This window comes from Coturnix japonica, chromosome 24 (assembly GCF_001577835.2).
Source record: "Coturnix japonica isolate 7356 chromosome 24, Coturnix japonica 2.1, whole genome shotgun sequence".
Taxonomy (NCBI): Eukaryota; Metazoa; Chordata; class Aves; order Galliformes; family Phasianidae; genus Coturnix; species Coturnix japonica.
The window spans coordinates 381998-395858 of record NC_029539.1 but is presented as its reverse complement, the minus strand read 5'-3'; the positions used below and the strand labels follow the sequence as shown (position 1 = coordinate 395858).

Below are 13861 nucleotides of genomic sequence, written 5' to 3'. Positions count from 1 at the left end.
GCATCCCCATGCAGTCCTCTGGGATAGCCCAGGTTCAGTTCAGGGATGCTTTGCAGGCTTTTCTTCTTCCTCTTGTGCTATTCTCTTTGCAGGATGACAGAGGTAGGCGGCAGCATTCACACCTCGAGCGACTGCAAAGCAGAGCACTCATTCTGGGGGGAAAAAAAGGAAAAAAGATTTAACACCCGGAATGGTTTTCAGTCATGACGAAGCGAAGGAAGGATGATGAATTTCAAGGGGTGAAAATAAAACATAATGCCAGCACTTAGCGCGCCCTGACGGGAAATGGGTTAGAGTGAACCAGCAAGGTTCTGGTGGAAAATGAGAGACTCTGCCCCCTCGGGAGGTGTCAGACATCTCCATGGAGCAGAGGTGTCCCAAAGGCTTGGAGCTGTCACTGCATCCTTAGGGGATCATAGAACCGTGACCACAGAGGTTGGAGTTCAGCCCCCTGCAGTTTGGGGCTGCTGCACCCTGAGGTGCCGCTGGGGTCTGACAGCTTCGTCCTCTCTCATCCCTTCTCCAGGTCAAGCGTCCTCCTTCACGCAGCAGCCCCAGGACCAGGTGGTGATTGCTGGGCAGCCCGTGACGCTGCTGTGTGCCATCCCCGAGTACAATGGCGTTGTGCTGTGGATCAAGGATGGACTCGCCCTCGGCATCGGACGGGATCTCTCCAGTAAGTGGTGGCACTGCGGTGCCCAAGCAGGAGATGCTGCCTGGGCGCAGAGCTTGGGCCTTTACATTGTCATTAATCACAGGTTGGGGTAATGGATGTTTGGGAACACCTCTGGAAAAATAAAAAGGAAAGGTGTGCTTGCCGCGGGTTAAAGCCATTTCTCTTTAATGGCCTGAAAACAAATATTTGTTCTGAGAATAATGATTGTTCTCATTGGAACTGCAGAACCCTCCGGCTGCACCCACATGAGTGTTCAGATTTGGAATGAGCAAAGCCTTGGCTGTGGCTCGAGGCCGGGCAGTTGGTTTCCCACAGGTGGGAGGAGGGAGGTGTCCTGTTTCCAGACCAGGCTGAAATGCTCCATAAGCACTGACAGTGCCTGCTTTGGCTTTCTCGAAAATAAAAAGAAGTGTTTGGATAAATGTATTTATTGGGATCCAGCAGAGCCCTCAAATCACAGTTTGGTAATAAAGCTCCTCAGATTTTGCTTTATTTAATCCCACTGTATGGGACTGTGAACGGCTTTCTTGCCACTGGAGAAGACTGGAGGAACTGTGGAGTGGAGATTCAATGTATCCAATATATTTTGCTGAAAAATACAATCAGTTTTTAAAACATTTCCTCATAGTGAAGGGGAAGGGCTCACATGGGAGCCAGCAGCCTGTGCCCCGCTGTGCAGAGCCAGCAGCAGCCACAAACCAAGGGAGAAATCACGGTTCTTGGTTTCGAAGGGCTCTGCTTTCCTCTCAGCAGAATGCTGCCCCTCCTTTTCTTTGTGTTTGCTGTTGCTTTATTAAAATGTGTATAATGATCCATTTACCTGAGTGAGCAGCCCCTTCTTCAGACTCTTTTCAAAGCTCGGTGCCGCAGCTCTTACCCACAGCAGAGCTGATCCTTCCCTGCGAGGCCTTGCAGCACGGATGGGTGACAGCAGCTCCACTGAAGTATGTGGCTCATGTGAACAAGTTCCACAATTAGCAGAGCTGGGGCTGCTTCAGCAAGAGGAACTGCCAGCTCTTGTGCTGCCGGCTCAGCCAGTCATCTAATTAGCTAAATACAAACAAACCCATCATTTGTATTTCTCGCGGTTCAGGAGAGCAAATCTTGCTGCTGATAGCTTGCGAAACAACAGAAACACGGGAGCGTGCCAGGCTGCCTGCACAGCACAGAGCATCAATCAGCAGCACGAGGAGGGACGCACTGACGGCCGCTTTCCTTCCGTGGTGCTTTGGGTGTCACGCTGAGCTGTGCATAGGGCAAGCTGCTCCATGGCAGGTCTGGGAGGACAGGAAAGTGGTCCTAAATCAGGGGATGCATTCACATCCCAGTGCTCTGCAGTGTCTGCTTTTGGCACTAAGAGTGTTAGGTTTCTTGATAGCCCAAGGTCAGGATTGATCCATTCATCAACCAAGATTCTGCCTTGCTCCAGCTGTGTTTTGCCCCTTGGGAAATAAAGGCAAACCCTGGGCTATGCCAATCCCATCCCTTTTTCTAGGGATTTCATCTAGTTGAGCAAAATCTGGGTTTGAAATGCAACTGGAAGCTCATCTATCCCACCCTTTGCATCCTACAGGCTACCCTCGCTACCTGGTCGTAGGAGACCATCAGTCTGGAGAGCATCACTTGAAAATCCTGAGGGCTGATCTCCAGGATGATGCCGTCTATGAGTGCCAGGCCATCCAAGCGGCCATCCGATCCCGACCGGCCCGGCTGACCGTCCTCGGTAAGTCTGCTGTTCCCATCACTCACAGCTTTATTCTGGGCTTCCTGTAAGGTGTTTTGTTGCTGAGTCAGGACAGCTGGAGAAGAGCCCGTGGTGAGAGCAATGTGCTGTGATCCCAAATGTGACAGCAGAGAGAGCAGGGCTGTTGTGGAAGGTGTAACGTAGGCATGGTGTTTAGTATTTCAGCTATACAAATACAGGGACACTCACACACATTCAAAGGTATCAATGGTGCAGCCCAGTACTAGTGCCCAGTCCCTACCCCCAAACTCCCTCGGATGCATCCTCTCCCCTCCCTGGCCTGCTAACATTGACGGTTTCCATTTGACTCATCCTTCTGCTCAATGAAGCAGCAGCTCCAAGTCCCAGCATGGCCCCGTATGGGAACAAAGCTCCCGTCAGCCCCTACAAGCTGTGCCTCCTCCTTCTGCTGAGAAGTCAGGAGACGTTGTTGGAGCCAGACAAAAGAAATAATGTTATTTAATTAGAGCTAATGATTTCAAAACTAATTTAGTCCCAGGGAGCACAGGCGTACGTCAGCGCTCTGAGTGTTGATTGAGCAGAGAGATGCTTTTGTGGATCAAAAGGAAATCGTTATTATCTTTGGGGTTATGGAATGTGTTGAATAGATGGTAGTTAATGTTTATGTGCGTATACATGGTAGCTGCTAATTGGTACATTTACCTAAGATGTTCAGCAACTTATGTTTGCAGCGTGTTTTCCTTTTAGGAAAATTAAAGTTGGAGCATATTTAGAGTAAACCCAATCAATGAGAGGATGGGGCTGTGCAGCCTGCTGGTTCCTATTGCTCCTGCTGGATGTGTGCCTGCAGATGTTATGGGGAAACTTAGGGCTGGTCGGGGGGGAAGGAAGGGGACACAAGGTGGGGAGATGCTTCCATCCATTGCCCACTGCTGGGAGCTGGCACTGTCTCCCACTGTTCGGCTGCTGTAGCCATGGGCATTATATGTGTGCGGTGCACTGCTGGGCCATTTCACCCCATCCTCCTCTGACACATCCAGGCTGTATCCTCTGGAGCATACTTTGCTCACCTGGCTTTCCGCATGGGTTGGTGCTGCTTTGTCCATTCTTGCCAGCTTTTCCACTTCCTTGCTATCAAGAAATCCCCTAATGCCTCAGAATTCAGATTCCAACTGCTGTCATTCATGTCTGACAACAGCTCTACGGGGCTGCTGCCTCCTACTCCCCTGCTCGGATGCAGAGCTACACCATATTTTAATTAAATATTTAAGGTTCTGTCACATTGTTTTCAAGTCTACATGGTTAAATGTAGTGGAACGGATCATTCCATAGCCTTGGAAGTCCAAGCACTCAAACAGATGAGCCTATTGGTGTCATCAGCATTGGAAGAAGCCTTGTATCTGTGGGATCTCAGGGATAGGCAGTGCTTGGGAACCCAGCCAACCCATCCTGAAGCTGAAGGAGCCCCTTTCTGCATCCTCCCATCACCCCACGATGATTCCAGGGCACTGACATTCCTGGGGACATCTGTCCTACAAGGAAGGCAGTGTAGGGACGGGTGGTAGGATGGGGTTTGGAAGATACAGAGATACAGTCATCTGCCCTTGGAAAGGATAGAGGGACTCAGAGCAGCTTGGAAAATGCACTGTGTGCTCCCCAGACCACGTGCTGGGAGGGCGGGGGCTGTTGGGTTGATTTCAAAAGCTGCAGGAGGTCTATTTGCTACCTGGTACGTCTTTAATGGCAGGGTTTCTTAATTTATGATCTCTTTAACCAAGCTGGGGGTATTAATTAAATAAAGTAAGAGCCTGATTAGGACTTGGAGAAATTTAAAAATAAAATCAGACAGCAATCGAGCGAAATTGCAAAGCAAACACTTCGGCTGTAACCACCGGAGAGTTCCCTCCGGTCTTCCATCAAAGCTGGGAGCAGGGAGGGCAAATACAAGAGATTATATAGCCAACAGATGTGTGTTGTTAAAATATGCATCTGCCAGCCGTGTAGCTGGAGGAGCCGCAGGGATGGCTTGTGGAGCCTTCTGCACCCGGGGGACCGTGAAGGAACCGGCGGCCCCGCCAGCCGAGCTGGGATTTGCAGGCACGTTAATTAGTGTTGAGTTCCCAGCTCTTGGATGCAACCAAGCGAGGAGAAGCTGGGAAGAGAGGGAGGAAAAGGGGGGCACGGGGTGAGCCCCGGCAGCGGGAGGGCGAGAAAAGGAACCAGGAACCAGAATGTGGGAATTTGAAGGCTCCAGGTGGTGAAATGTAGGAATTCAATGGCTTTGTGGCTCTGTGTACCACCATGGGGAAAGGGCAAGGCATTGCAGCCTGGTGGTGGCCATAAGTGGGGGACCACAGGGCTGCGAGGATGGGTGCAGCAGTCAGCTGATAGCAGTTAACTCATACGTCACCTTCCACTGCCTCAATTCTCCCCATCCATGGCTCCTTCCAGCCTTAATTCTGCCTTTGTGTGCATCCCATTAGAAATGAAGCTTTCTTAAATCAACATGAATTATTGAACAGTACAGATTAAGTTAATTTGAAGTGAGAGCTCCTGCCTTAGAAGATGGCACAAGGCAGGGGTGGGAACATGGGAAGGTCTCCTCGATGCCACACAGTTCCCATTCAGCCACAACCCTTTTCCTCTTCTTCTTTCAGCTTCTTATTTTATTGAAATGTTTCCTTCCATCCCAGCCTCAACAGCTCCCCCCTCCCTTTAGAGCAGAGTGAGCTGTTTCTATTACCAGAATGATCACTGGCAGCTCGCGACATCTGCATTTCCCAGCTTTCCTGCTCTTTAGCAGAGTTTGATCAGAAAATGAAGAGGTTATGGCCCAGGAAAGGCCATTTTTCCGTCTTAGTTTGTAATGCCAGGCTGCAGTGAGAAACTGGAACAGGGGCTGTTTCAAAGCATGAACCAGTCCAACCTGGAACTATCTCAACTCTTTTCCTGTGCTTTTTAACAGAATTAAATTCTTTGAATGCAAAATTCAGGCTGAACCAGCATGTAGAGTCAGAATGTCAATGTGGAACAGAAAAAAAGAAGGGATAGAAACGCAATCGTTTTCTTCCTGATAGCCTGAAAAGCCTTGAAACAGTTTCTGTCTTCATGAAGCTGCCTTCTCTGCTGGGAATTTTTTCAGTGGCAAAACAGTAACCGGGTCTGCTGAGAATGAAACAGCAACATCAAACAATCGAGCGCAAATCCCAAATAACTTAAATGTTTGATGCTGTGTCTGAGCAGCTTAAGTTTACAGCGCTCAGAGCCGGCTCAGAGCCTGCAATGGGGGAGGGGGGTGTCCTGAGGGTGAGGTGGGTGCTGAGCTCCCTGGTGCAGGAGGATGGGGGGCAGCCCCGTGAGCGCTGCTTTCTTGCCTTGGAAGGGCATCCTAGGGATAACATCAGCTGGTTTTGCCCATCTCACAGCATCGTGGTGTTGGGTTCATGCTATGTGGGCACACCTCCTTTGTTACCGTGGTTTAATGTCTTATTGATCACACTCTTGAACATGTAGGGGACTGTAAACAGGGCTTGATTTCCTCGTAAAGCTGTATCTGCCCTTCTCCTGCCTTCTTCTCACTGATGTAAAGATGGGGTAGCTCAGGGCTTTTGTAAGCACAAGCCTGGAGTGATTATCTCACGCTATTTTATGGACAAACCTGCAGAATTCAGGCTTCTTCCAAGCCCCATACCCTGGGGTTAGGCGAGGCTGTCTTGTGCTGTAGGTAAATTAATGGATAGCCCTGGGGACACAGAGCCAGGTTAGATGCTGAAGGGAGAATTGGGCACCTGGCAGCTCATCTCTTCTCTCTGGACTCTGTCCCTTGGTCTTCCAGCAATGCCACCTCCCATCAAACTTCACCTTGCCTCTGTCCTCAGCACTCCTACCCGCGTGCTGAAGAGTGAGCAGCCAGTAAATGGGAGGCGACGCATTTAGGAATGATTAATGTCAGGATTCTTGCACTTAGCTGTGATTTCTTGTCTCGATGCAGGGAGGGCCTGACCTGTACATTTAGCAAGCACGGAACATTCAGCTCTGCCATGGAGAGTCTTGTGCTCTGTACCGAGCTGATGGATGCCATGCTCATAGAGCTTGTGGAAAGCCCTCTTTGCTTTGCACACCCACACATCTCTCCCTATTCCCAATCACAAAATCCCCCCATCTGTACCCTGTGCACGCTCCCCTGCATCTGCATCACACACGTCTCCTGCATCGCTCCCCACACTGCACAGGCTGCAGTGCTGTGGGGTTGGGCATCACATGCAGGTTGTTAGTGACCTGACACCAGCACTGCTGCTGTCCCCTTGGCAGCTGGCAGAGAGCAATGAGCCCCTCGGAGCGTGACATCCCTGCAACAACAGCCCCCGCTTCCCCATTGATCCCCCCAGATGAAAAATGAGCCCGAGGCTCTGCAAGGGCAGGGATAGCTGGGAAGCAGGAGAGGTTGTGGGAGAGGCTGCAGGAAAGCATCAGGTGCTCCTGCTGCCCACCAGCTCCAGGGCTGAATGTCAGTTTCCGTACCCCCCAAGGCCAGGACAGGGATTGCCTGGGGCTGAACTTCACATCTAGTTAATCATCTTGTGATTCACCCATGGGTGTCTTTTGTGATTTATGGGAAATAGCCTCACCCCAGGGAAATCCATCTCATGCTATGGCAGATGTTGGACAAATGGTCCTCTGGCATTTGGCATTAAGGATGCTCAGGTTATTGGCTGATGTCTCCCATCCATCTGGAACGGGTGAAAGCACCCCAAGACCCAGCCTTTGCCCCACACTGTCTCACCATGATGTCCAGACACTGCTGGCTCTCCATAGCCACAGCTGCCATGAGATGAGGACTGTGCTCATTCCCCAGGCTGGGTTTGCAATATGGGACAAGGATGGGGTGCAGAGCTTAGCACAGACGCTGCTCTCAACCCTGAGCTCAGCGGGTGAGGTGGGGGAGTCATGGCAAATCATGGATTTAACACCTCTGATGAATCTCCATTGCAGCATGAAATGAGAAAGGAAAAGGTAGCTAAATGGAAGATCTCCCCTGGGCAGCAGGAGGCTGCAGCTCCGGAGTGCTGGGGAACACAGAAAAATCACAAGGAAAAGAAAAACAGGAGCCAGGGAAATCTTGTTTCCTTTAACTAAATACTGCAGAACCCTGGTAGGTTGGGAGGGACCTGGGCTCAGGCCCATGGATATCAATCAGAGCTCTGCATCTCCATCTCTTCTGCTTATTATGACCAGGGGAGATGAAATTCCACGAGTCCCTCTGAACTTTGTTGCTCTGACATTGTACCACAGAGGCTGATATCAGCCATCTCCTTTTGGGAAGTGTCAGTGGAGTTGAATGACCTTGAGTGAATCCTTCAGGCTTGGATCCTGCAGAAAGGAAGAAAGTAGAAGCTGCAGGCAGCCTGGGGCTGTAAGCACTGGTTGCAGTATGGCCAACATCCAAAAGAAAGCAGTTCCATGCATTCAGTTTTCTGGGGCTGGGCAGAAATGCTGCTGAGCTGTGATTTTGGCCACAGGTATCTGTATTCTTTTAGTCATAAATCATTCAGCCCTGCTGCATGGGGATGCTTTCAGGTGCTCACCCCCAGCCGTGCTGCAGGACACTGCTCACAGAGGGTTCAAATAACGCAGGAGTGCCCGCGCAGCCCCGGCAGCTGCTTCTTATTCAGGTTGTTGCTAGGGGAGCCTGCGCAGCTTCCTCGTGGTGGGCGAGAAGTGACTTTCAAGTCAAGAGGCAGCATGCAAAATTGCAGAGGGAAAATAAAGCCTTTTATGACAGCACGTTTAATTGCTAACAAAGGCAAAAAATCGCCCCTCTCACGTTTTGTTCAGCGGCTCCAGCCCAGACAGCAGCTGCCCCGCACGCCTCCAATTCCAACTGGTGGGCTGAAAAGATGCAGAAGGTATTTAATGATAATGATAATGACTTACATTTATATAGTACCTTTCATCCAGAAGGATCCCAAAGTGCTTTATGTATCTATGGATAGATATATACCGGAGAAGAAGCGCTGCATCCATCCCCAAATCACAGCTGCTTCCACCGCTCTGGGGCGGGCTGTGCTCTCCTCCCACTTGCTGTGGCACTTGGGGTGCCACGCGGTAATTCTGCAATAAAACCAGGTGATAAAACCACTTTAAGAACAACAATGTCATAAAAAGGAGAACCCTGGCTGTCATAAAGCTGCACACAGCAGAACAGGAGGGGAGAAGGTTATAAATAGGGATCGTCGTTGGCATGAAAGCAGCTTGGGAGGAGGGAAGTCTGAGAGCTGTGCGGGCCCGGGGGCTCCTCCAGCAGAGCAGGTTCCTTTTGAGGCTGTGGTGGTTGGGCTCCATGACCTAGGAAGCCTTTTCCAACCCACTCCCAGCAGCCTGCCCCTCTCAGTGTCGTTTTGGGCTGGCTCTGAGCACTTTCAGTGCATTCCCCACCACTGTGTTCCCTTCCAAGCACCGTCCTCAGCAGCGCCGCGCAGCTTCCCAAGCGCTCAGCTCCAGGTTGGCGGCTGGTGAAGGCAGCATTATCAGCCCAGGAGGGCACAGCTCCTCCTCCTTATCCACACTCGCATCTTATCTAAACTGGTTCAGGTGGCAGAGCCAAGAGAGGGAAACAATTAAGCAAAAGACAGCTGAAACGCCAACGTTATTTCTTAAACGGCCCAAACCTTTTACCTCAAGTGTTTGTTTTTCATTTACTTTTTTTGTTACGGTGACACATTACAGGGAAGAAATGGGCTTCTCCACATTATCTCACCCATCCACACACACCGAACCCCCCTTCTCCTCCTCCCCACCAAAATATAAATCTATTTTAACTGGTCCTGTTGGCAAGACGGAGAAATAATTAAGGCGAAGGTGGCTGAAATGTTGATGTTATTACTGTAATGCAGCCGCCTGTTTAGGTTCTGTGCCGATGAAATGCAACCAGGGGAAAATCAGTTTTAAAGATTGCCTCCCCGAGATGCAAATTGAGGAGCGGAAACCATGTAGTCAGGAAGAAATGGTCTCAAACCAGGAAACATTTCAAAGTCGGTGACAGTCTCTTAGGGGCTTTTAAGACCACAATTTACCTTTTGACTGCATTCTATTTTCTCTGAAATCCTTTATTTCCCTCTTATTTATTGACTGGAGAGACAGCACAAAAACGAGAAAGTGATTCTCCAGCCGCTGGTCTTAAAAATCCATAGAAGAAAATTATTCTCCAGGGGGCATTTTTTTCGGTGTTGTTGGGCGCTCGCTCGCTCGCTTGATTTTCTTTTAGCACTCTCTGTGAACCGGCGCTTAATTGAATCACTTTGCACAGAGCTGGGAAGCCGTCGGGGTCGGTGCTGTGAGAGACAAGGGATCGTGGTGGGAGGAATGGGAGCCCAGCAGCACCCAACCACGGTGCCACAGGATCACATCTCCCACAGGTCAGGAGCTGGAGGCTGGGGGCAGCTCTGCTGCAGGGGGAGCAACTCCTGGCCAGCATCCCCACACCCAGCACTTGGATTAGAACCCAGCTCCTGGGTGAGCATCCCTCAGAGATTAACATCCCTCCTGGATTAGCATCTTTTGCCTTGATGAGCATCTCTCCGTGATTAGCATCCCCCCATGCCCACCCCACTATTTGGGCATCCTCCTCCTGGATGAGCACCCTACTCTTAGATCAGCATCCTTCTCTTCAATCCACATCCCTTCAACATCCCTCTCTTGGGTTAATACGCTTCTCCTGGAAGTCCTTTCCCAATCCTGGTGCGTTCCCAGGTGCTCATCTTCAACTCTTCCCATTCTGCTCCTCTTCCCCAGCTCCCAAAGCATCTCCAACTCCAGCAGAGTGCCCCCGAGGATGCACCCCCAGCACCTCGGTCTCTGTGCTCACAGCACCATCTCCTGTCTCAGCTGCCTGCACTGCATTTCCAGCTCTCTTCTTTGCACACTGGTATCCTGTGCTCAGGGTGAGGCTGTGGGTCCAGAACCCAGCACTGCTCCTCGAGCTCGGCAGCACTGCTGGGAGAACTGGGGCATATTTAACTAAAAGCCATTTCTAGCAGAGGTTTGTTATAATTACTAATTAGATCTGGTTATAATTATCTCTCTCTGCAATCCCATACCTGCCACAGAACAGCTCTGCTTCCTCCTAACAATTAGCAGTGAAACTCTTTTATGATGCGCTGGGTGATTACATTGCAATCGCCGTGCTGACTTATTAAAGAAGGGCTGATATTTACAGAAGAACAAATTAGGCTAAAATTAACTAGAGTAAATGAAGAATACTGGCTTTCTCATCTGCTTCCCTTTCTTTCCTGCCTCTGGGCTCACTCCTGATGCTCTCAGTACAGAATTGAAGCCCAGCGCAGCAGAGATCCCCTCCTTGGCTGTCTCTCTGCCTACCTGTGCGTTCATTCAGTGCAATGAACAGTTAAACACAGCACTAGAAATGAGCCCAGGGCAGAGGCAGCAGCATCCCCAGAGATGGATGGATCAGTGTCAACAGAAATAGCATTGCATCCTCTGACGGGGTCATTTCTGCTCAGACCATTGGGGTCTGAAGGGTCATAGGGGTTTAGGGGAGGTGCTGCCTTCCAGCCCATGGCATTTCAGGGGTCTTAGAGAGAGGAAGAATATCTCAAAGCAAATGAATGAGTTTGGTACAGTGGGGATGTGCTCAAAGAAGAGCAGCCAGGGGGGGATCCCCTTCCAGCTGAGCTTTGAAAACTTGGGTGACTGGTCTTAAAGAGGGGTTCGTGCAGGGCCAGGTGACCTCAGGACAGGTTGCATGGGGGAGGGCAGACAAGGGCATCCCAGGGCTGCACCTGTGGGACCGAACCTCTCTGTACTGCATACACAGAGCTGTGTGGCCGCTGATAACCAGCTTCAGAGGGCCGAGACGTGTCAGCACTGGGAACATTGTGATTGATCGCGGCAGGGCTGTGCTGGCTTCCTTCAGAACATCTGGCCCTGGCCAGTCTCAGAGATAAGGCAGTGCTGTGCATTGATCAACCCCATCCAATGCGTCCCGGCTTCATTCGTAACGATTTGCTGTGCCCTTTATTGCTTTGCGTGGCTGAAGGACGGAGCGCTGCGCTGAGGTGCAGCCTTGGCTCTGTGGCTAATTCATGACAAAGCTGAACTCAGTCACTGATGGGGGATTTGAGGGTATGGGGCTGAGAGATTCCACCACTCCCTGGGGCATCCTACAGCCCTCCATGCCACCCTAAAGCCATGCATGCATCTTCACCCCAAAGTGCACCTCCCTCCTCCTCCCCAGCCCCTGCGATGGTTGGTCACCGTGGCCTTTAGGAAAGCAAGGAGAAGGAGCTGGGGGCAGAGGGCCGTGCTCTGTGTGTCCCATCATCAAGGTGTGTCCTTCCAGATGGGGACACCCAGGTCCCATCTCAGCACAGCAGTGTGGATGCAGGGTGACATTCAGTGAGGTTGTGCATCCATGTGGCTGAGCCTCAGTTTCCCCTCACTGTGCGCCCACATTGCACTGTGCTCAATGGGAACTGCTCCGTCAGCTCTGATGGATTTGCTGGCTTGGTGTTTTCTTTACAGCTGGAAGAGGAAATGTGGAGTTTGTTGCTCTTTGTGCCGAGAATCTTTCAAGCAGGCGATCAATAGCCGGGCAGCCACCTGTGTGCTTTGTCAGAGCTCGGAGGGGCTGCGAAAACTTCTGCTTTTTCCTCATAGAAAAGGTTTTTTCAGTAGAATACAAATGCTCGCTTATCCCGTGTCAGATCCGCTTGTGTTTCCTCTGACAGCCCTTGCAGCCAGAAATTGGGTTTAATCCCAATGGGGGTGGAAAAGCCCAATATTTAAACACTGTTCATTTGCTGGATGGGAACTGAGATCTTTAATGGGGGGGGAACATTGTAGGAAATCTTAGTGTGGAGGTTTGCAGTGTGAGGAGGGTCCGTGCACTGCAGACAGGTGGAGCCAGCAGGAGGGATGTGGGAGGCACAGAGCTGCCCCCCTCCTGTACCTCTGTCCCCTGTGTGGGATGGAGGGGCTGTGTGGCTGCTGAGCCCACCCACACTCTCGCTGCCTCCAACACTCACCAAGCAAATAGGACCGAGGGAGAGATGCACTATTTAAACTTTCATCACTATTTTTCTCCCTTGCTCCCCTTGTTTCTTTTGATTTATTTTTCAGCGTGTTTTCCCCAGGCTGCACTGCCTGCATCTTTTTCCTCTCCTCCTTCCCTCTGCCAGGCAGCTTCCAGAGAGAGCTCTGCATTCTGCAGGCTGCCCGCAGCCCCATCCTGTTGCCAGCCTTCCCAGAGTGCAGCAGGGACTGGGAAAGCTCTGGACTGTGGGGCACTCAGATATGGAGCAGCTCACAGGCAGATGCAGGATGCAAAGGGAAATCTGACTGACCCCATCTGCAGACTCAGCACTGTCCCCCTTATGTCAGGTCTCTTTTTTTCTTACCTGCCAGGCTCCTCTGCAAAGGAATTGCAATGCTAGCTCCATTTTTCTGTCTATGTCCAACTGTTCCTTCTTATTCCCTTCTCCCAGCCTTCCCCAGCCCACAGCCAGATGGACTCTCTCCCATCCTCATTTTATTTGGTAGAATGAAGGCAACCTCATTTGCTCCCACCTGGCAGGGAAGCAGCTCAGGTCATCTCTTGCTCCATCCCTGTTTTGAAGGGGGATGCATCCTCCCAGGAGACTGCAGGTCACACCCTGCTCTTTGCAGGCTGTCAGCCTGGTCCTGGAGCATGAGGTTGGACCTGCAAGGGTTTGCTTTGCAGAATGCTCCAGCCAGCAAGCAGCTGCATGCAGATCAGGACAGAGCCCACGTACACTCACTCTGAGCAAGTGTAGCATGATGCCCTCATAAGCTTGACTTGTCTACAAGAGGCAAACATGCCTCCTTGACAAGCCTGCAGTGCACTTCTGAATACACAAACACTTCTCTGTGCCAGAGCAAAGCCTCCGGGTCCCTCTGGCTGCCACTGAGGGCAGGGAGGGTCCTGGGGGTGGCACCCAGCAGCGGGCTGGGATGCTCATAGGGTGCTCAGCCCCTCTGCTTTGGGGCTGGCAAACAACTATTTTGTGATCACTGCAGGCATCTGTTTCTGGCCTCACGCAGAGCCCTGAACACCACCTGCCCCTCCTCAAAGATGAGCAGCACAGCAGCAGCCCTTCCCCAGGGAGGTGTTGGGCTCAATGGGGGCACACATCTCATAGCAGCTCTATATTCCTTCCAACACGTCGCACACAGCGCTCCTCGGGGGCCACTCAGCACCGGGTGCCGTCCCCACCGGGAGCACTTTGGGTGGGATGCTGGCACTGCCTGCAGGAGGCTTTGTGCACCCTGGCCCAGCAGCCAGGAGATGCTGGCAGCCACACAAAAAGGCAGTCAGCATTAATTAGGAAGCAGTGCTGGCGGCTGGAGGGCCTTTTGCTTTCCCTACTTGCAGAAGGAGACTCCTGCCCACAGGATCTTGTTATCTCAATAAATATTGAGGGCAATTGAGGCTCCGTCTGCCT

At 51.3% G+C, this 13861-nt stretch overlaps 1 protein-coding gene across 4 annotated transcripts in view; it reads left to right on the top strand.

Annotated features, from left to right (window-relative positions):
* KIRREL3 (kirre like nephrin family adhesion molecule 3) overlaps nt 1-13861 on the top strand; it is a 211280-nt gene that overhangs the window by 170114 nt on the left and 27305 nt on the right. For all 4 annotated transcript variants that reach the window (XM_015883993.2, XM_015883992.2, XM_015883994.2 and 1 more), the window contains 2 exons: nt 527-676; nt 2250-2399. In XM_015883993.2, coding sequence (XP_015739479.1) covers nt 527-676; nt 2250-2399 — 300 coding nt within the window. The remainder of the gene's footprint in view (nt 1-526; nt 677-2249; nt 2400-13861) is intronic.